Raw genomic sequence first — 21400 nt, forward strand, 5'->3', positions numbered from 1 at the left:
AAAGCAGGCCCTCCCCCTAGACTCCCGGGTTTACGCGCGCACCTCTAGAGCCCAGGAAAGGAAGGCGGGGCTAGCCTGAAACACCAATGGAAGCAGGAGTGGGTGGGCCGCACTTAAGAAGCAGGAGACGGGGCTTGCCCAACTGGGCCAATGAGAACACGAGACGCTGAGCGGGTGTTAGGCGACTGAGACCCGCGCATGGCGGACCCGGCACTGTTCGAGTTTCTGCACACCGAGATGGTAGCGGAGCTGTGGGCTCAAGATCCAGACCCCGGCCCCGGGGTGAGCGCCGGGTCCTGGTAGGGAGGAGCCACGCGCCGTGGCTGAAAAGCCAGTCGAGGCCCCCGGGAGGCGCGGAGGGCGCGGCAGCGGCCCGGGACGAATACCCGCCCAGCCCCTGATCGCGGGGAGACCTCTACTGCGGGCTTCCGCCTCTGCGAAGCCGAGTCCGGACAGGGCTGGCCTCGCGGGTTACTCCTAGAGCTGTGCGAGACAGCTCGGGGACAAGCTCCTAGCTCAAAACCTGACACAGAGTAAGAGGGTAGTAATTACGATTGCTTGGTATATATTGAGGACTTACTGCCCGGGTTAAGTCCCGCCTGCCCCACTCACCCTGGGTGTGAGAGCCAGTGATTCGCTCTGCGTGCCTCAGTTTACTCCCTTGTAAAATGGGATCGTAACAACACCTAAGACTCGGTGAGACATTCATTCAACAAATTTACTGAGCACTTACTGTTCCCCAGGTACTTGTTTCCTTGTCCTCACAAAGCTTAACCTTTTAGTAGGGAATTTACACCAGCAATGGGCTTCCCAGGTGACTCAGTGGTAACGAATCCGCCTGCCACTGTAGGAGACGTAGGTTGGATCCCTGGATCGGGAAGATCCCCTGGAGGAGGAAATGGCAACCCACTCCAGTATTCTTGCAGGGAAAATACCATGGACGGAGGAGCTTATCAGACTGGGGTCACAAAGGGTTGAACACAACTGAGCAGGGCACCCACGCAAACAATAAAAATAGCAACAAATGTGCCACCTGCTAGTAAGAAGTGCTATAAACAAAACTTAAGTAGAATCAGGGACAGGGATGGAGTGGTGGATGGTGGAGGAAGGCCTTTCTGAGGAAAAGAAGGGAAGAAGCAAGCCCTGGGGTAAGTAGTGGGGAAGAACATTCCAGGCAAGAGGAGGCCTTAGAGCGTGCTTGGAATTTTGAAAGTTGGTCCTTAGGAAAAATGCTCAGACTTTAAAGCACTTACTTCCATGTCTAACACATAATCAGCCCTCAAAACATGGAGCTCTGTTTTAAAATCTGGTACTAAGAAGAAAGGGTGAGGGCGAAAGCAGATGCTTAATAAGTGGGTGCTATGCCCACTTCTTTCATTATTATTGTCATCATCATCAATATGCAAGACATTTGTATTGATGTATGTTTCCTTCCCAATCCAGGAGCCCTAACAAGGCTGTTGCTTGTTATCATCCCAACATAGAGTCAACAAACTCTTAACTATTAAAACATGCAAGGTGCCAGGCCTTGCTGTAGGGGCTGGAGATTACTCAGCAAACCGTGCAAAACCCTTGCCTTCTAGAGCTTATGTTGTAGTGGGGGAAACAGACAAATCAGGTAAATGCATCTACACTGTACCTTGGGGCAATGCTATGAGAATGATAACACTTGGGAGAGGGAATGTGCGCTGGCCTGTGTGCCAGGGAGAGGGTTGCAGTGTCCCAGCACCCCATCCATCCTGGCATTCAAACAAGGAACCCAAGGGTCTGCAATAACCACCTTTACTCCCTCACCTCCAGCCATCGGCCAGGCCCAGCCTGTTCCACTGTCTAAATAGAGTTCCCATCTGTCCCCTCCCTGTTGCAGTGTGGGTTCCCTCCTCTCCGCTCCGTAACAGCCCCCTTCTTCACCTTCCAGCTTATTTTACCTGCCACGTCGATACTACATTGACACCTATTAATCCTTCAGTTCAAATGTCCCTTCCTCAGGGAAGCCCTCAGTGGAAGTGGGGGTATCTCTGTTCCGTTTGCACATTCCCCCTCCCCACACCACCGTACGAACCTGAATTATGATCCTTTAGTTACGCCGTCTCCTCTGCCAGGCCTCGTGCTTTGCACTGTGGGCAGGGACCAGCTCTGCGTTGATGACCAGAGAGTAGGTCCTCAGAATGGATGTATATATTTTCAAATTTATATTTGGTTGGTTTTGGCTGTGCTGCGTCTTTGTTGGTGCACTTGGGCCTTCTCCAGTTGCGGTGAGCAGGGGCTACTCTAGTTGCGGTGCTTCTCACTGGTGTGGCTTCTCTTGTGGAGCGTGGGCTCTGGAGTGTGCAGGCCCCAGTGTTTGTGGCACACGGGCTCAGTAGAGGTGGTGCAGGGGCTTAGCTGCCCCACAGTGTGTGAAACCTCCCAGGACCAGGGATCTAACCTGTGTCCCCTACACTGATGGGCAGATTCTTTACCACTGGACCGCCAGGGAAATCCCAGTGTGGATCTGTTGAAGAAGTGAGCGCAGCCCCTGTGCCGTGGAGGGTGAGGGTGGGGACTGGGTTCACTTAGTATTGTGGCCAATAGGAACGCCCACCAGGTGCCTGCAGGGGCCTCACCTTCCTGATTTCATTTGATCCGCCTAACAACCCACGGAGGTCAGCATGATCCTCCCCGCTTTGTTGGCGAGGAACAGACGCTTTGATGGATGGAGTCTTTGCTGTCAAGTGGCAGAGTCAGGAATGTAACTGGGCCTCTCACTCCCAAAACCTGTGCTATGAACTCTCACCTGTTTCAGCATCTTCCCTGACACTCTTGGGAGGATTTTGATGTGGCCAAGCAAGTGTAGGGGCACGCGGTTACTCAGCTTTGCTCAGCACAGGATTTTCAGAGCGCAAGTGTGCCCACGATCTTTGGCAATGGCTCTCTGTCCGGCTGCCTCCGCAGCCCCAGTGCTGGGGTCCCTGCACCAGGGATTCCGGCAGAGCTGGGCTGGGAGGTGGCCCGGACATTGGACCTCAGAGCTCCTGGGTGGTTCCCGTGTGCAGCCGGAGTGAGGACCACCATCTCCCCACATTCCTTGAAGCTGGCAAACCCTGTTCCTCAGCTGCTCATTGTGGGCAGCTGCCTGGCTTTCCCGCAGTCTTTTCTCTTTTGCCCCTGGCCCCTCCCTTCTCTGCTCCTTCTTTTTGGTCCAGCAAGTGTCCTGTCTGCCTCTTGGGTACTTCTCGTGGCTTCAGCACAGTGCTTTCTCTGATTTAGTTCTCAGAACAGCCCTCCAGGGTTGACGTTATTATCCCATTTTACAGGAGAGGGACTGGGGCACCAGACAGGAAGGGCTTTTCCGGGATCAGAGGCAAAATCAGGACTCGGGCATCCGGGTCAGAGCTTGTCTGTGGCAGCAGCCCCACCAGCCCTGGAGCCCCTTGAGGAAAGCAATCGTGGCTGGTTCATCTCTGTCCCCGGCGCCAGGCGCTCAGGAGCCACAGTCATTGTTTAGGGCTTTTTGATCTCCACGTCCTGCCTGGTTATTTGTAGCTGTTGAATGGATTCTCCTGGAGGGTTATGGCTTGAGTGGAAGGCTGGCTGGAGGAACAGGAAGGTCTAAGGGCCTTTGTTATCTGAGCTGGAAAAGTTCCGGGAGGAAGAGGCAGGGGAGGAGGAGGAAGAGGAGGCGGCTGTGGTTTGTCCATCTCAGGAGCTTTGACGATAAGGGGAACCTGTGAGTAGAGGAGTGAAGCCTGCGTGGGAATGAGCTGTTCTCTGGAGGCCTGGGAACAGCCGTGTGGGCTGGGCCCTTGTCCACCGAAGCCAACTGGGCACTCAGCCAGCCCCTTCTCTCCGGAGGGCCTGGGCGGGGGTTGGGGGTGGAGCAGCCATCAGATACAGTCCTTGTCCTCAGGCCGGAGCCTGGGAAACCACCTGCTTCCTGGAAAAGTGCATGGCATCGGGGCGTGGTGCCTCTGAGGCCACAGAGCCAGCAGTGGGGCCTCTGTGAGCCAACTGGGGCTCTGTCCTGAGGGTGGCAGGGGCTGTAGAAGGTTTAAACTGAGGTTGCTGGGCTCAGATTTACTTCTTTGGAGGTCCTCCCTGGCCACGTGGGTGAGATGGGATAGAGACTGGGCAGGGGAGGAGTCCAGAGCACAGACAGACGGGGACTGGGCGAGCTCCCCGAGTGTCAGCGGAGAAGGTGGGATCTGCGGTTGTCCTGGAGACTACCTGGTGGATGATGGGGGAGAAGGCGAGTGACAGATTGGGAGGTGTGCTCTCACCTGGTCACTCTCCACACTTCCTTTTCTTAAGGAAAAAAAAAATTTATTTCTTTGGCTACACCGAGTCTTAATTGCAGCACGCCGAATCTTCCGTCTTTTAGCTGCTGCACACGGGATCCTTGGTTGTGGCATGTGGGATCTAGTTCCCTGATAGGGATCGAACCCGGATCCCCCGCACTGGGAGCTCAGAGTCTTAGCCACCGGACCACCAGGGAAGTCCCCTCACCATACTTCTTTTGCGTCTTCTGGGGCCATTGACGCTGGGGAAACCAGAAGTCATCCCTTCTCCCTGTGCTTGAGGCAGGACCTGGGCTGCCGCACCCTGGGCCAGCAGAGTGGCTCCACCGGTGGGGGTTGATCCTCACAAATAACTGAGGGGCCCGGCACGCAGCCCCCCCACCCAGCAGTCCAGGATGGCACGGGGGAGGCAGTGTGGTTTCCTTGTTTCGCGTTCCTCCTGCTCGGAGCTCTGTGGCCCTCAGTCTGGATGCCTGAATCTGCCTTTAGCCGAGCACAGCTGAGCACGTTTTCCTCTTTCATCGTTTCTTCTTCTGCTGTTCCATCTGTGGCACTCAGAGGAGTCGTAGACTTTCTGGGTCTCTTTCCACGTGTCAGCTTTTCTTTTCTTTTTTTTTCCCTTAACAATCTGTGAAGTTTTAGCGATTTTCCAGAGTTCTCTCTTTTTCGCTCCCTTGCAAAGAGATTTGTTTTGGTCACCACGTTCATTTTTATGCATGTTCCTTTGTCGGCTCGTCCCTTTCTCCGAGCACCCGTGCTGCTCATGGGTGCCCTTGGTGCCCACACTAAATAAGCCTTCTCTGAGGGGGTCCCCCTGCCCCGCTTCTCCCATCTTCTCAGTTCCTCTCCGTGGGCTCTTGTGTAAACCAGATGCGGGAAGCCCAGAAACGCACTGGCTCTGGGCTGGGCTCCAGAGGCTCAGGACAGGATGGGAGAGGCCCCTCGCCCTCCCTCCGTAGCAGTGATGACCCCCTAGTGTCAGGGGAGCTTTTGCAGGGCCTGGGGTGTGCCAGCTCTGCCGCCCTCCCCTCCCCCAAAACCCACCCCCTGTCAACTTCCTCCCCGCCCCCCTCCCCACTGCCTCTCCTCTGCGCTGCTTGCTTTATGCCCCCTCTCCCTCCCATCCCCAGTCTCTGCAGTGTAGCAGATATTCACCTGGCCTCTCTTGAGGGCCATGGGGTCAACGGCAACAGCAGCTGTGTTGCGAGCTGCCAGTCACCCGCCCCTGGGAGACTGGGCCCCCACCTTGTCATCCCCACTAGGCACGGTGTGCGAGCTCCTGGAGGGGAGCTAGGAAGTGACCGCGGGATGAATGGGGGAGTCCTGGGAACACAGGTGCACTTGGTCAAAACAGAGCCCAACCGGCCCCCTCCAGGAGCTCCCCTGAGCAGGGAGGTGGTGCAAGAGTGGCAGAGGCCTGTCGAGGGCCGGGCAGGGGACCAGGTGCTGAGATTCGTCCGCCCACAGAACAGAGCCCCTCCTTCGTGGGCTTTTCCTTCCCTCTTGCCATCCCCAGCTTCTCAGCAGGCTGACAGGTGCAGAGGCCGCAAATGACGACAGTACCGCTTCCCGAGCCCGACTCGGGGTGCTTGGCTTGCACTTACCCACTCCCTTAATCCTCACGAGGGCCCTGGGAAGGTCCTCATTTTACACGGGAGGAAACTGAGGCACAGGGCAGCTGGCCACTGCCCCAGGCCCACAGCTGGTAAGGATCCGGACCCTGGACCCAGCCACCAGGCATGTGTTCCCCTCTCTGCCCCTCACACCCGAGCTCAGACCTCGACCACCTTAGTCATCGAGTGAGCCTGCCCCCGCCCCCGCGGCCAGCCCTGTCGTGCCGAGGACACCAGATAGCACACGCCGGTGTCACGGGCAGGAAGCTGTGTCCTTCCCCAGGCCCGGTTCCCACAGGAGGAAGGCGGAATGGTGGGCCACGGTCTGGGTGTCGCGTGGCCCAGCAGAGGACGGGGCCATCACGCGGGGCACCTCTGCTCCGGCTCCCACCCACTCCTGGCACCTCCCCTCGGCCAACCTCAGCCCTTGCCACTTCTCTGGGGCACGGGCAGCTGCGAGTGCTGCCCTGATCACCTGCCTGTCAGCCACCAACATGCAGGAGCCAGACCTGCTCAGGTCCAAAGGTGCCCCTGGGAGGTCTGACCTAACCCCTCTGTGCCCCGGTCTCCAGACGTGAAACACAACCTACCTTCTGGGGCTGTTAAACAAGGGGGTCTGCACAAGGCAGCTGGCACAGCATAGGCCCAGGTCCCGATTCCTCACTTTGCTCATTCAGCATGTTTCTCACACGGCCTGGTATGTGCCCAGCCCCCCTAACGCCGTCTTGGCGTTTCTGATGCCCCGAGTCGGGGCCGCTCAGCTCTCTCTGGGTCACACAGATCGGCAACGTACACAGGTCGGCTCTCCTCCAGCCACGCGGTCTGCGCTCCAGGACACGTGGACAGACACCAAGTGCGCCTCCTGCCGCTCGGTCCCCACGCCTCAGCACCCCCACCGCGGGACCCTGACCTGGCCCCCCAGAAGGCCACTCGGCCACCCCTGCCTCCCCTGAGTCCCTGCAGGTCCCTCCCAGGAGTCTCGGCTCATATGTAAGGCCTCCTAATCACAGTTGACGTTTCGCCCGCCTGCTGGCCCATCCGGGGGCCCACCCCTGCGGCCCCCTCACTGACGCCCCCTTGCTCGCCCCAGGCAAGTCACCTGGAGTTTCTGGGGTGACGGGAGTGCTACCCACCGGGCGTTTAAGGACGGACGCTGAAAGTGCGCACAGGAAATGATGGGAGTTGCGAGGAAAGACAACGGGTGAGGCCGAGCCTGGGCAGGACCCCCGTGTTTCCTGGAGTGAGGCTGAGTGGGGCCTGAGGGCCACTCAGGAAGCCCTCTATCCCGGGTCTTGTCTCCCCGCACCGGCAGGGACGCACGAGCCCCCCTCAGCTGCCACACCGGCTGGCTCCCGGCTGGAGGTGGCCGAGGGCCCCTCAGCCTCCCTTCCCTGGCCTTCTAGGGACAGAAGACCAGCCTGTTGGTCCTGGAGGGCATGGGCTTCCGCGTGGGCCAGGCCCTGGGCGAGAGGTGAGAGGCGGGCAGGACCCACAGTGGGGTCCCTTCCTGGGCAAACGGGTGGGGAGGGTGCCTCGCTCCACACAGGATCCTGGGCTGGTCTCCTCCCTGTTCCTTACCCCGGGGCTCCCCAAGCTTGGCCCCCACGGTGTCTGCCGCAGGCTGCCCCGGGAGACGCTAACCTTCAGGGAAGAGCTGGACATCCTCAAGTTCCTGTGCAAAGACCTGTGGGTGGCTGTGTTCCACAAGCAGATGGACAGCCTCCGTACCAACCACCAGGTGGGTGACCCCCAGGCAGACAGCAGGCAGAAGCCAGAGCCCTGGGAGCCCAGGGAGGGGACCCCGGCTCAGGGCAGTCACAGCAGGCCCAGCCCCGCTCAGGGGCTCCCCACAAGCACTGGCCCCCCGGGCCCAGGACAGGCCCCTCGTGGCTGGCGGCCGTGCCTCGGCCTGACGCAGCTTGTCTACACCTGAGCCTCGTTCCCATTAGGCGCCCACGCTGGGCCCGGCTGGTGGCCTGATGGCCTGGGCTGTATCTTCTCCCCATCGGGCACCCTGGAAGTTGCGCAGCAGGGGCATGGAGGGGAGGACACCAGGCCCTGGTCGGAGGGCCCACGGGTCCTCGTACAGCCCCGAAGACCGACCGCAGCCATTTTGAGGGAAGGGTCCTTCTGGACCTCAGGGTGGCAGCGCTGGGCCCTTGCCTCCCCTCCCCCCCCACCACGAAGGTACAGGCGCCACTCCGGCTCCCTGGCACCCTCCTCTGTCCCCAGGGGACCTACGTCCTGCAGGACAACAGCTTCCCCCTCCTTGTTCGGATGGCCTCGGGTCTGCAGTACCTGGAGGAAGCACCCAAGGTACCAGGCGGGACTCTGGCCCGGGGTGGAGGCCTCTTCCCAAGCCCAGGACCCTGGGAGAGGGAGGCAGACCCACTCCACCCGGCTGTGAACCCTCAAGCCCGCGTGGCCCCGGGGTGTTGGCCTCCCCCTGCTCCACCCACGGTGACCCGTGTCCCCCGCCCCCAGTTCCTGGCCTTCACCTGTGGCCTCCTGCGTGGCACCCTCAGCACCCTGGGCGTCAAGAGCCTGGTCACCGCCTCCGTGGCAGCCCTGCCCGCCTGTGAGTTGGGGTGGGGGGGTTCCCATCCCTCTAGTGTGCCAGGGGGCCCACCCTGCTCCCAGGGGCCGCAGAGGTGGGGCTGGGCCGCCCAGCCCCACTGCAGATGGGAATCTATGGCCCAGAGAGCTGAAGTCCCAGGCCCAGGCCACACAGCAGGTGCAGCCCATCCATGGCCCTGCCCCCGATGTCCTCCTAGACTGCCTCCCTGGGCATGCCAGCCTGGAGGGGAGAGCCAAGGACAAGGACCTGGGCTAGTGGTTTCCAACACTCTTCCCAGCGCGAGAACCCAGGTGGACACAATAGGAGTCACCTGGGTGAAGGCGGGGTGCTGGGCTGAGGGGCTTCAAAGGCAGCCAGTGTGAGGGGGTGTCCTCCTGACCCCGGGGTCCTGCTGGCCCACAGTGCCCCCCATCGGACAAGCCGAGGCCCCACCCTTCCCTGGGGGCTGCCTGCGACCAGCCCTCCACCCACCCTTCCCTCGGGCATCTTCCCCTCTGCCGGTCCCCAGGGCCATGCATCACGGGGGACTGGGGCCCGAGCTGGCACGATCTGAGCCACACGTGCCACTGAAACTGGGCCAGGCCCCTCCCCCACAACCTACATGCCTGACCTGCTGCCTGCCCATCGTGCCCCCAGCCACCCACACAGCCCTGGGGCGCAGGCCGGGGGTGGGGCTGGGGCACCACCATCTCAGGCCAGCAAGGAAACAAGGTCCAGCCAGGGCCACCCAGGCTGAGGGTGCAGGGCCCGGGTGAACGGCTCAGAGCGGCTGGGGTGCCACCTCTCCCCTCCGGCCCCAGCCTCGAGCTCAGGCCAGCCCTTCTCTTCCAGGTAAGTTCCAGGTGGTGATCCAGAAACTTTGAGGAGCCCCAGGTCCCACTCCCAGATGAGCTTCACGGCACCCCGGCCCAGAGAACCCTGCTGCTGCCTGTGCTGGGGGCTGGTGCTGGGGAGACCGGAGTCCCCGCGCTGCAGGGTGTCACAGATGCCCAACAGATGGGTGTCAGAGGGAGGTGGGGGTGTCCCGGGGGCCAGGTGGTCCCTGTGGCATTCGGGGCTGGTGTGGAGGGGGTCTGCATCACACACATCCCTCCACAGGGAGGCGCTCAATAAAGGTTCTGTAGGTGGAACCAGACTCAGAGTGGAAAGTGGAGGGGGGGCACTCTATAGAGTGCTGGGGGCAGGGGCAAAGCGACTGTGTGTGTCATGGGCCCAGTGTGGAAGTACCCCATGTGGCTTCCTCCCCGCCGAGTCCCCTCTGCCCCAGCCTCAGCCCTGGGGCTGGCTGCTTCCCACCCCGCATACCCGGCAGGGGAGGGTGGTCCCCAGCACGGGTGGCCTTGCCAGTATGGACAAGTCTGGAGGTGCTCTCTGCTCAGCGGGGCCCAAAGAATGGACCTTTCCCTGGGAGCGGGGCCAGCGGCCCCTGGAGTTGCTGCCAGGTGTGGGCTGGCCTGGGGGGGCCGCCAGGAGCAAGGATAGATGAATGGGTGGGCCAGACACCTCAACTCCCCAAACACACACACACACAAACACACTCTCGAATACACGCTTCACGTGCCTGGCGGATGCGAGTCATACCCAGAACAATGGCCTCGCTGACTAGTCTCTGGGCAGTTCAGCCTCCGTACCCACACCCCACCCCCTGCCACCACCTCCCCTGTTTACATTCATAGCATCTGGGGGCATCACCCATCTGGACTCTGCCGGGCTCTGCCACTCGCTGCCTGAGGTGGGTAAGTACCCCGGCCTCAGAACTGTAACCTGAGGCTGGGATCGACCTGAATGGGAGGAGGAGGGGTCCCCTTGCCTAAGACCCCCCCAGGGGCTGGGGCTCTGCCTTCACAGCGTCTGGTGCAGACACCGCATGCAGCCCCTTACCCAGCACACACAGCCGAGCCCCGCAGTCCCTGGGTTGCCTCCGAGCCTTAGCACGGGCCTTTCCTGCTTGGCTCCCCCGCCCCCGCCCGCCTCTCAAACTCCTACTCCTGCAGCCTCCACAGCCCACCAAATCCCCTGCAGTGGCTGCTCACTTGCGCTTCCCTGTGGGTCCCTGGCTCGGGGCTGGCACTGTCCGGGATGAGTCCCGAATGAATCTCGGTCACTCAGCTAAACTCTGCAGGCAGGAGGGCGGGGGTGGGGGAGCGGGAGCGGGGGAATGGCCCAGGGGCAGTCCAGAAGGAGCCCCCAGAGATCCACCCACCCCTGACTCCAACACGCCAGCCTGGCCTCCTTGCTCAGGACGGGGTGGGGGGTGGGGTGGTAGAGTCCTAAGCTGGCGGGGGACGGGGAGGAAGAAGCTGCTGGGAGGCCTGGTGAAAAGGGAAGAAGGCATAGCTGGGCTGCAGGGGCCGGCGTCTGGTCACTGGGCGCCTCGCAGGGCCCGTCAGTGTCCTCTCGTCCTGGGCGCTACTCAGGGGTTGCCTCCCCCACCTCCCGGGGGGAACCTCTGCTGGTGCCATCACCCCGGCAGCAGCCACAGGGAGACGGGACCCTGGAGAGCAGAGGGGCCCCCTCCAAGGTATCTAAGAAGCTCCCTCCCCACCCCCACCCCCCAAGAATGTCTGCGAGGGGCCTTCACTACCCGGCACGAAACGCTGCTTGCAAAGCCCAACTTGGCCTCCCTAAGACCTGGGGCCAGGGGACTCTGTCGGTCCTGTTTGCTCATCTGCAGGGCAGGCCTCACCCCCACCCCGTGGGGGCATGGTTAGGGGAAAGGGGGTTACTGTAGAGAAGCGCATGGGAGTTCCCTGGTGGTCCAGTGGTTAGGACCCTGTGCTCTCACGGCTGGGGCCAGGGTTCAGTTCCTGGCTGGGGACCTCAGATCCCACAAACTGTGTCGGGCCCCAAAAGGGAAAAGCATGTCCACCGAGCGTGGCTCCTGACGAGCCAGGCACTCGCGTATCCTCACTATGTGAAGCATCTGGAGCAGCCAGTAAGTGGGTCGGTTGGAGCCTATTGCCGAATGCCAGGCGCTGGGCTCGGCGGACTCCCGACGGCCGCGAGAGGCCGGCCCAGATGCCAGTCCACTCAGCAGTGAGGAAGCCAGGCTCAGAGAGGGGAAGTCACCTGGCCCGGGAGGAGCTGGCACCCGAAGCTGGGATCGCTCCTTCCCTGGGCCTGGACTCCCGGCTTCCTTCCTGCCCGCCCCGGCGGAGGCGCCCAGACCTGCAGACCTGTAGACCTGTGGCGGGGCCCTCCCTGGGCGGCACCGAGGCCTGCCGTCTCCGTGCCTTACCTGGGGCACCCCCAGTCCTGGAAAGTGGAGCGCAGCAGACGGGGACTGGGAGGGCTTGCTGGGGACGGGGCGGGGACGGGGCGGGCAAACCGGTCGGGCGGCTGGGCTCCCGGATCCCAGGCTCCGGCTCCGGGGCCTCCGCGTAGTCGAGCCCGCGCTGCCGCTGCCGGACGGAGGGGCTGGCGCAGAGCCGGGCGGGGAGCTGGGGCTGCGAGGCTGCCTTCAGGTATGGGATACCCCAGGCCGGGGGGCTGTGGGATGGGGTGGGCGGGGCCGCGCGCCTGGTCCCCAATCCTCACCACCGCGTTTCCTCCGCGCCTCGGTGGCCCCCCACCACCGGTCCCCGCCTCTAAACAGCATCCTTCCCATCCTTAAAATGGGCGCCTCACATTTTAAACCCGGCGCCCCCCACCGCCCCGCGTCATCCTGAATTTGCTCTCTCGGCCTCTCCAAAATCAGACCACGCAGATTTCATTTTCTCCCCGAGAATGCCCCTCCCTCCAACCCCTCGTTAGGTCCCTAACGCCCCAGCCCTGAAACTCCAGTCGCTCGCTGGGTGGCTCACCGCTCCCACCTCTCATCACTGACTGCGCTGGTTTCAAAGGGCGGCAGCCCCCACATCCCACAGCACAAACCCCAATACCTAGTTCCCCCTGGTTTTACTCAACCACCCACCAGCTCCCAGCCCACCTCAGCTCAGCACCCCCATTGTCCCGGCCTCTTGGAAACGCCCAGTAGCTCCCAAACACCCCAGATCACCCCCCTTAACACCGTCCGTCCAACCTGGGGCCTCGCCGTCCGCCCCTGACCCCGTCCAGACCTCCCAGTGTTTCTTGGAGGAGCATCTCCACCCCACCTGGGGACTCCAGCATCAGGGAGGGGGGCTCATCCATGGCAGGTCTCAGGGAGCTGCCCCGGGGGTAGGCTCTGGCTGCTGGCACCCAAGGGTGCTGGGCACTGAGCTGGGCCCCTCCCGCCCCCTCCCTGAGCAGGCCCCCGGCCATCATGCACCAGCACTACACCGTCCACTTTGCCAAGGGTGCCCTGCCCCCCCGGATTGCCACCGAGCGCTACTTCTTGGACCCAGAGTTGGGGCACCGAAAAGGTAGGGGTTCAGTTTTGGGGGGGTCCTGGCAGCAAGGAGGGGTGGCTGAGGGGGATGGCCAAGCAGAAGAAGACCCTCAGGCCCCAAGAGAGAAAAGCCACCAGCACTCACCATAGAGGTGTCTTCACAGGCGGCCCTGGGGGACCCTGGGAGGCCCACCTGACCTGCCCCTCCTCCCCCAGCATGGGAAGAATTTCCTCCCCGAGTCACCAGGCCTGGGGGGACTGCCCCCCACCTGGGGGAGCCATGTGGTGGGAGGGAGGGGTCAGAGGGCAAGCCCCCTCCGACAATGAGTGAATGAAGGAAGTGGGGCTCCAGCCTCTCATGGTGACCACAGGTGTTCCTGCTAGGGGTCGGGAGGGGGCGGTTATGGCCCACCAGGGCTGATTCAGCCTCCTTGGGGCCTCCCAGGGCAGTCCCCTTCCCGAGGGCCTCATCTGAGCTCAGGTGTGAGGCCCAGCCCTCCTTTCCTAGTCCCCACCCTGTCCCCTCTCCGCAGTCACCTCCTGTCACTCTGGCCTCTGGACCAACTGGGCCAGCTCCCAATGGAGTATTCTCAGTGCCTGCACTGGGGGACACCCTGAGGACTGGGGAATTTGGGGGAGTAGGAACTCCAGGACAGCATCCCCACTCTAGTCCCTAACCTGGCTGAAGCCCAGGCCTCTGCACCTCCTCCCCTCCCTCCCACCCCAGCCGTGGGGCGAGGCCGCCCCTCCGCCCTCACCCCCTGCTCATCTTCTCTCCGATTTCTCCTGAGCCCCCCTCCACCTGAAGACCTGACCTGGTTCCTGCCAGTGCCCTCAGGGCTCGGGGACCCAGGCCCAGTCACCCCCACTTCCTTCCTTCCAGGACGCTGTCATCAGAAGTGCCATGACCCAGCGGCACCTGGTGCCCACAGGTCTTGTCAGCCAACCCCACAGGCATGCCGGCAGCCGGCCTACCACGACCACCAGGGGGGGCGCGGTGGCTGTCGCCGGGGTCCCCAGCCCCCCACCCAGCAGCAGCAGCAGCAGAGGCGGCAGCCCCAGCCCCCACCTCCCCAGCCCCTGCAGCAGCGTCTCTGCTCTGTTCACGGGGTCCAGAAGGGGCCACCTGCAACCACCACTGCCCCCGCGCAGCCGGCCACCGCCCCCCAGCCGCCCCCCAACTCACTCACCGTGACCAGCACCCTGGCCACAGGCGGCCCAGCCCTGCCCTACGCAGCCGGCACCCTCCTGGAGCCCAGCATGCCCACGGACGCCCGGCCCCTGCCCGCCCCCGCAGCCTGCGGCTGCTTCACCTCCTACAGCTCCGGTGCTCACCCAGCCTCCCCTTCCCAGGCTCTGTCCCTGCCACCTTGCTTCCCGCCTGGGCCTGGGGCCTGCCCTCCTCACCCCTCCGTCTAGGCTCTGTCTGGAGGGCACTCGTCCCCGACCCTGGGCCTCGGGGCAGCCACCACTTCTTCACTTGTCAGCAGCCGAGGGTCCCGGGCCAGGCCAGGGCCCTGGCCCCAGCTCTCTCCCTCTGCTGACACTCCTGCTCTGCTTCCTCTCCCCCAGCCCTCCTGACTTGGGGCAGTGGGTGATGAGCACCAGATTGCTGGCCAGCTCTGGGGTGGAGGAGATGGGTCAAGTGTGCAGCTACAGCCAGAGGTGTGGAGCGGCCTGGGAGATTTAGAGAGCAATGCAACCATGGGAGGGGACTGGCCCTCTGTCGGTGTCGTGATTGACATTGACAAGTGACACCCAGCCACTCACTCATTCACTTATTCATTCTGTGACTAGGTATGGACACCTACAGCAGTGCCAGGCTCTGTTCTGGGAGTGCCCCAGGGAGCAGGGTGGACAGATTGCTGCCCTTATGGAGCTCACATTCTGTAGGCAGTTGGGGGAGGTGGGTTTACAGGAAACAATAGGAAAGTTCAAAACAGCGTCACCAGGTGATAACCATGTTGGGGGAAGGATAAAGCAGGGAGAGGAGATGGGGTCTACAAATTAAGCAGAGTCATCAGGCAAGACCCCATTAAGTCGACCTTTGAGCAACATGGGGCCGTTCTCTTGAGTCAATGGCAAATGCACTGACTCTGAGGTGGCCAGTTCAAGGGGCAACAAGGAGGTGCATGTGGCTGGGTCGGGGGAGGTGAGGAGGAAGGCCAGATAGGTCCAAGAGGGCCGAAGGCGGCCAGACTCTGCGGACCTCGTGGCCGCAGTGAGGGGTCGGCCTTCTCTTGAGGCAGGAGCCATGAGGGCCCAGAGCTGACTCTGGGACATGACATGAGCGTTGACTCCGGGAGTCCAGGCGAGAGGGGCTGGCGACCTGACCAGGGAGGTGGCAGCAGAGGTGGGGACTCACACTGATTTTGAGGGCTGTTTTGAAAATAGAGCACGGCTGAGCTCATCTCCAGGTCCGGCACAACCTCATCAATAGAGAAAAAATAGAGCGCAGCCTTGTGGCCTTGATGCCCATTTCACACACTGGCAAGTAGAAGCTCAGTGAGGTGAGGTCAGCCAGCGACCAGACAGAGCAGGCTCAGGTCCTCCCTGGCTGCCGCCTTAGCTGACTCTGGCCCTAGTCTGCCCCCTGCCCTCCCAGCTGTGCCCCCAGGCCAAGCACTGGCCCTGGGCGAGGGATGGATAACGCAGCCCAAAGGCCTCTATGAGAGCGGGCGTGTCGTCCCCACCGAGCACCACGAGACTGGCCAGTAGCCGCCCCCCTGCAACCCAGCTGTACCCTTCTGGCGCCCCAACTCTGGGTCCAAGAACTGGCATTCAGTGGGGGCCCATAGGGGGACAGCAGGCCTGCTCTCCTGTAGCACTGGCACATGGAGTCCCTGTGCCAGGTCTCAGACAGGACAGCTGCGCCCTGAAGGGCCACCCCAGACCACGACATTGACAGAGGGCCTGGCCTTCACCAGACCCTTTGGCGCCCTCCGACCCAGACGGGCACATCTGGTCCCAGAGGAGGGGGCTGCCTGCGGCCACAGAAACCTCTGCTGGGGGCTTTGGCCTGAGTCACAGCTGGGAGATGGGGAGGGATTGCCAGCGGTGCAGGGAGAGGGCGAGCACCGCGGAGGGCAGAGGGGAGCAGGGTGGTGCCTGGCCAGCCTCGCTGACTCGGGTTTCCCCTCCCCACCCCTGGCACCCCCAGACATCTTGACAGAGGATGACGTCTACTGCAGCTGCCTGGCCAAGACTCTCTGCCACGTGCCCGTCCCTGTGACCGTGGGTTTCTATGCCCCCTTTGGCTGCCGCCTGCACATGATGCTGGACAAGATCACAGGTGAGGACTTGCGGGTATTCGGGGGAGAGGGATTAAGGGATATGGAGCCTTGGGTCCCTGCCCTGCCCCAGGCTTCCCCAAGACCTGCTTGCCCCTGAGGTCAGTCGACTTCAGGCCAGAGGCCCGTAAGTCAGCATTAACCAGGGCCCTCCCCATGCCTTTGCCCCCCTCCCCCACCAAATCCACTGCAAGGAACCTTTCTAAAATACACATCGATGAGAGACATCCCTGGTGGTCCAGTGGTTAAGACTGCGTGCTGCCACTACAGGGGGTGCATGTTCGATCCCTGGTCAGGGAACTAAGACCTCACATGCCACGCACTGCAGTCAGAAAGTTAAGCAAATAACGACAAAAAATAAAATACACATCTAGCCCTGTCCTGCCCCTGCTCAGAAGTCTTCCCATGGCTCCCCAGCACCCTCGGGAGGAAGCCCAGGTTCCTCGCCGAGGCTGCAGGCTCTTGCCGAGTCCCTCCTGGGCTCTGTGCTCCTCAGGCCCATCTCTTTTCCTCAGCCCGGGCCCAGGGCCGGGCCCCCACAAGACCCCTGACAGCTAATGTTAACTGAAAACATGAGCAGGTTCAAACCCAGCTGCAGCTCAGCCCCCATCCCCAGTCACCGCCAGAGAAACCGGAGGTGACTCACCCCTGTGTGCCCGGCCCTGGGGAGCTAAACAAGCCCACATCATGTTGTTGTCACAGAGCAAAAAACAGGGTCCTGGGAGGAGAAAAGATCTGGCCAAAAGGCAAAAGGAAACAAAGCTTCTGCTTCACTCACACCCTCCCAGCAGGAAGGTCCTGCCCCCAACCTCTCACGATCCAGTCCTCCAGACATTCTCCCAGCACCCAAGGGACACGGGGTGGCCAAAACAACCGGGGCTCTGCCCTTCCTGGGCTCACAGACCAGTGCGAGAGACAGACCTGCCCCCAGACAGGGAGGACCCAGCATGGGCAGGGCTGCAGTGGAGGAGCTCAGGGTCACCTGACCCAGCTTGGGTCTCAGGGAAAGCTTCCTGGAAGAGGTGACAGCTGAGCTGAGAGCTGGAGGAGGGGCAGTAAGCCAGGAAAATGGGAGCCAGGAGGTATCCTTGCGGCCCTGCATTTCCCTTCCTCAGCACCTGGCTGCCCCAACCCATCTTCTCTCCTCTGGGGGCTCTATTTCTGACCCCACCATCCCACCTCTCCACCTCGGACCCTCCCCTGTTCAAGCCTGGCTCCAAGCCTCTCCTTCCGCCCTTGTGCACCTACCCAGTGCTTGGGGATGGCCCCGGGCTCCTTAACATCCAGGCCCCCGTGCTGATCTGAGCCGGCTCACACCGTGCCCCACCCCCTCCCGGCGCCCTCGGTCTCCGCAGCGCTGATGCAGCAAGAAGCAGCCCAGCGCGAGGCTGAGGAGCTGGAGCATGTGCAGTGGCGGCCGCGGCCCGTGCAGGGCTGGGCCTTCCCGAAGCTGCTGTGGTACCTGGTCTTCCTGCGGCCCATCATCACCGAGGTGCACCTGCGGCGCAAGAACGTCAAGTTCCTCTTCATCCGCTTCAGCGCCTGGCAGTACGCGGGCACGGACAAGCTATGGGCCGGCCTGGTGACCACGCTGTGCGAGGGCATCCGCCACCAATACGGCGCGCTGCCCTTCAGCGTGTACTCAGTGCTGGGCACGAAGGCGGCCACGACGCAGGGCTTCCGCCAGCGCGAGTGGCAGTGTCGGCACCGCGTGTGCCTGGCACTGCTGGCGCTGCTGGCCGTGCTCAGCCTGGGCGTGGGGCTGCTCTACCTGTCGGTGGGTGCCCGCTCGCTGAGCCACCGTGCCACCAACAGCAGTCTGCTCCGGGTGTTTGGCGGCGCGGCCACCACGCTGTCGGGCTCCGGGCTGCTCATGGCCGTGTACTCGGTGGGCAAGCACCTGTTTGTGAGCCAGCGCAAGAAGATCGAGCGGCTGGTGTCGCGAGAGAAGTTCGGCAGCCAGCTGGGCTTCATGTGCGAGGTGAAGAAGGAGGTGGAGCTGCTCACCGACTTCCTGTGCTTCCTGGAGATCTACCAGCGGCGCCGGCTGCGCGTCGTGCTCGAGGTCACCGGGCTGGACACGTGCTACCCGGAGCGCGTGGTGGGCGTGCTCAACGCCATCAACACGCTGCTGTCCGACAGCCACGCGCCTTTCATCTTCATCCTGGTGGTGGACCCCAGTATCCTGGCCGCGTGCCTCGAGAGCGCCGGCTCCATGAAGGGCACGGCCGACAACGGCTACCTCTTCCTCAACCGCACCGTCACGCTGCCCTTCTCGGTGCCCATCATGGGCCGCCGCACCAAGCTGCAGTTCCTCCACGACGCCGTGCAGAGCCGCGACGACCTGCTCTATCGCGAGATGACGCGCAAGCTGCGGCCGCTGGGCGGGGCCGGGGCCAGGGGCGGCGAGGGCGCGCAGCTCCTGGAGGTGCAGACGCAGGCGGGGGGCGAGCGCGAGCAAAGCCGCATCGACGCCGAGGCGGCGCGTCGCATCCGCGAAGCGCTCTTCTGCCTGCACGACGAGCGCGACTGCCTCTACGAGTACGTGCCCGACAACGTGGTGTCCATGCGGCGGATCGTCAACACCGTGCCCATCACCGTGCGCCTGCTGCAGCAGCAGCAGGGGGACTTCGGGGGCCCCTCGCCGCGCCAGGCCGTGGCTTGGGTCGTGCTCGCCAACCAGTGGCCGTGCCGCCTCAGCTGGGCCCTGCAGTGCCTGGAAGACAGGCAGCAGGCCGGAGGTGCGCCTGAGGCCCGCGCGCGCCTCTGGGACGTGTTCAGCGACCACAGCCGCGAGCTGCACACCATGACCAAGCCGCTGCAGAACGTGCTTGACCTGGACGGCGACCCTGAGCTTTTCGAGCGCTTCCTGGGCGCCGACTTCCCCTTTACTGTGGCCGAGGCGCAGAGCCTCCTGCGCTGCACCGTCAACCTGGACCACTCCATCCGCCGCCGCATGGGCCTCATCCGGGCCGTCAGCGCGCTCAAGCCGCCCAGCCCGCCCAAGTCCCCTGCCCGCGACAGCCCCCACGCCGCAAACGGAGCCAACCACGCCCCCGGGCCGGCCCGGGCAGGCCACCCTGCAGGGCACTCCCCTGTGCATGCCAGCGAAGCCCACCATCCCCGGGACTGGGCGCAGGGGGGCAAGCCCAGACCCATGGCTTGAGTGCCGTTGACTCAGGGGCGATCCAGCCCAGGTGGGCCTTGAATGTAAGACTTCTGGGCACAACACTTGCATCTGCCCAGATGAGAGTGAAGGGGGCCTGGCTGGGCTCAAGACCCAGGGGCCAGTGTCCAGAATGGGGCCTGTGGTGCCCATATTTCCCAGATGAATCTGTAAGCCAGGGAGAGCCATAGGCCGTGGCCACCAGGAATGGGACAGCGTGTGTGTCTGAGAGCTGGGCAGAAGGACCCATGAGGAAATCGGGGTTCAAGTGCAATAAATGAAAATGTGAAAGCCCCCGGTCTTCCTTGATGAGGGCAGGGACGCTGAGAAGCAGAGATGGCCCTGGCCTCCCCAGCTCACTGAGGACTGGGCACCAGGCCTGCCTTGTCCTGCCAAGTCCACTGCATTCCCAGGGAGTCGGGCAGGCTCAGCTAGCAGCCTGCTCGCTGACATCCCGGAGGTGGGAGGGGCTGCGGGGGCGACAGGTGCGGCTGCGTAGGCAGGGGCTATGAGGGCCAGACGGATGTGCTCCTTGACTCAGTGGAGCGCACCCAAGCCTCAGGGGATCCAGGTCCCTGTCCCCACACCTGAGCTTGCCCCTCCGTGGGCAGGGCAGGAGTTGGTATTTCCGAGGGCGGTGTCCCCAGTGACCTCAGCAGGCTGCTCCACTCTCGGGGTGGCTCCTCCCCTGGCATAATGGGTTAATTAGGCTTTGCTGGCACCGCAGTCTGGAGGAGCTGGTGGCTCTGCCTCTCCCGGATAACTAACTGTCCAGGGGGGGTGCCTGCCTTACGGGTCACTCCAGGCCCACCAGATGAGCCTCTTGAGGACAGGGAAGTTGAGGCGCAGAGATGGGGCACATGGAGCCAAAGTGGGGGGCCTCCTAGGGCCAGCCTCTGCCATCATGGCTCACCAGCTTCCTTTCCATCTCAGGGACAGAGACCTAGGCTGGGGGCACCACTCCTCTGGACAGCTTCCCAGTTCTCATTGGTCAAAGAGCCACAAGCTGAGGCCTATGGTGTGCCTGGCCCAGTTCAGTGGCTGGGGGGGCGGGGGTGGATGTGACTTCTGAGCCGGGGCCCTGAGAGCCAAGAGGGCAGTCCCAGAGGAAGCCAGGAGCTCTGTGAAGACACCCACCCCCAGGCCAGGCAGCCTAGTGCGGGTACTGCCCTCATGCCGTAGCTCCAAGGTTGGGCGCAGCACCCCAAAATCCCTGGCCAATAACTGCTTCAAAGTGGACATGGGGCAGAGAGAACCAGCCTGTGACTTAAAAAGAGCTGCCAGGACTGAAGCACTGGCAGTCCTGGCAAGGCTGAACTGGTGGCATAAACCCCAGGCGTGCTGAGCTGTTTTCCAACAGCAGGGGGAGAGCCTGCTCAAGAGAAGCCACCGCGGAGAGAGACATGGTCCTCCTGACACTTCAGATGGGTGTCTCCGAAGATGTGCCGCTGTCGGCAGCATGCTTCCCTTCCTTTCTGCTTCCTCAGCCCACTTGACTTGGGCAGAGTCTAGGCTGCAAACAAACTGGCCCCAGGAGCGGGGTGCTGGGGAGGCAGAACCAACCTGTAGACCGAAGTCAGGGGTGGGACTGAGGACTGCCTCCCCTGCCCCCAGACCCCTGGAGGAAGCTGCTCCCCGTAACAGGGTATGCAGCAGTGGTCAAATTGTTGCCCAATTTTATCTTAGATTCTAGCCATGTACCTGGCAAAACTAGAGCTTTCGGAGACTAAAAAAGCATCAAAAAAACAAACCAAGAGAGGCTGTCAGAGGGGCTGGGTGTGGCTAAGATGGCTCCATCCCCCAGCATTCTCTGTAGTGTGGGGCTTTTGCTGGGAACTGGCGCCTACAAGGGAGTGGAAGTGTGCATCTTTTTCCCATCATGGCAACGACTTAAGAGGCAGGCTTGCCTTTCCTCCACTCTCCTCCCCGGCCTGCCTGCTGGATGCAGGGTCTCCTGAGGACCCAGGGATGGCAGAGCCACCAGAGGGCAGGGTCCTGGCTTCCGAGAGTCACTTCATGGAGAACAGCTGTCTGCCACCCAGAATGCCCACATGCATGAAAATAAACATCTCCCACGTTAGGGAATCGAGATCTTTTAAGATTTGGTACAATGTCAAGCTGTTGTGAAGGACTCGTGTGTTCACAACAAGCTTGGATGATGCTTGGA

At 62.4% G+C, this 21400-nt stretch overlaps 2 protein-coding genes across 7 annotated transcripts; both read left to right on the plus strand.

Moving 5' to 3' along the window:
• The first annotated feature begins 58 nt into the window (after window positions 1-58).
• Window positions 59-9598, plus strand: TRAPPC6A (trafficking protein particle complex subunit 6A). Of its 4 annotated transcripts, none has more exons than XM_070387541.1 (6): window positions 59-282; window positions 7203-7361; window positions 7511-7628; window positions 8123-8206; window positions 8375-8468; window positions 9300-9598. In XM_070387541.1, exons 1-6 carry the CDS (start codon window positions 199-201, stop codon window positions 9301-9303), a joined length of 543 nt encoding a protein of 180 aa, XP_070243642.1. In that variant the 5' UTR covers window positions 59-198; the 3' UTR covers window positions 9304-9598. The 4 variants fall into 4 exon arrangements, with proteins under 4 accessions (XP_070243642.1, XP_014335124.1, XP_005900378.1 ...); XM_014479638.2 differs by having other exon boundaries at window positions 7294-7361; window positions 8078-8206; XM_005900316.3 differs by having other exon boundaries at window positions 80-282; window positions 7294-7361.
• Window positions 9599-9708: 110 nt separating this feature from the next.
• On the plus strand, window positions 9709-19506 carry NKPD1 (NTPase KAP family P-loop domain containing 1). Of its 3 annotated transcripts, XM_070387538.1 has the most exons (5): window positions 9709-11932; window positions 12699-12811; window positions 13661-14104; window positions 15938-16069; window positions 17423-19506. In XM_070387538.1, exons 2-5 carry the CDS (start codon window positions 12712-12714, stop codon window positions 19231-19233), a joined length of 2487 nt encoding a protein of 828 aa, XP_070243639.1. In that variant the 5' UTR covers window positions 9709-11932; window positions 12699-12711; the 3' UTR covers window positions 19234-19506. The 3 variants fall into 3 exon arrangements, with proteins under 3 accessions (XP_070243639.1, XP_070243638.1, XP_070243637.1); XM_070387537.1 differs by lacking the exon at window positions 13661-14104; XM_070387536.1 differs by lacking the exon at window positions 13661-14104 and having other exon boundaries at window positions 9709-10200.
• Window positions 19507-21400: the final 1894 nt, after the last annotated feature.

The sequence above is a fragment of the Bos mutus genome, chromosome 18, assembly GCF_027580195.1.
Source record: "Bos mutus isolate GX-2022 chromosome 18, NWIPB_WYAK_1.1, whole genome shotgun sequence".
Taxonomy (NCBI): Eukaryota; Metazoa; Chordata; class Mammalia; order Artiodactyla; family Bovidae; genus Bos; species Bos mutus.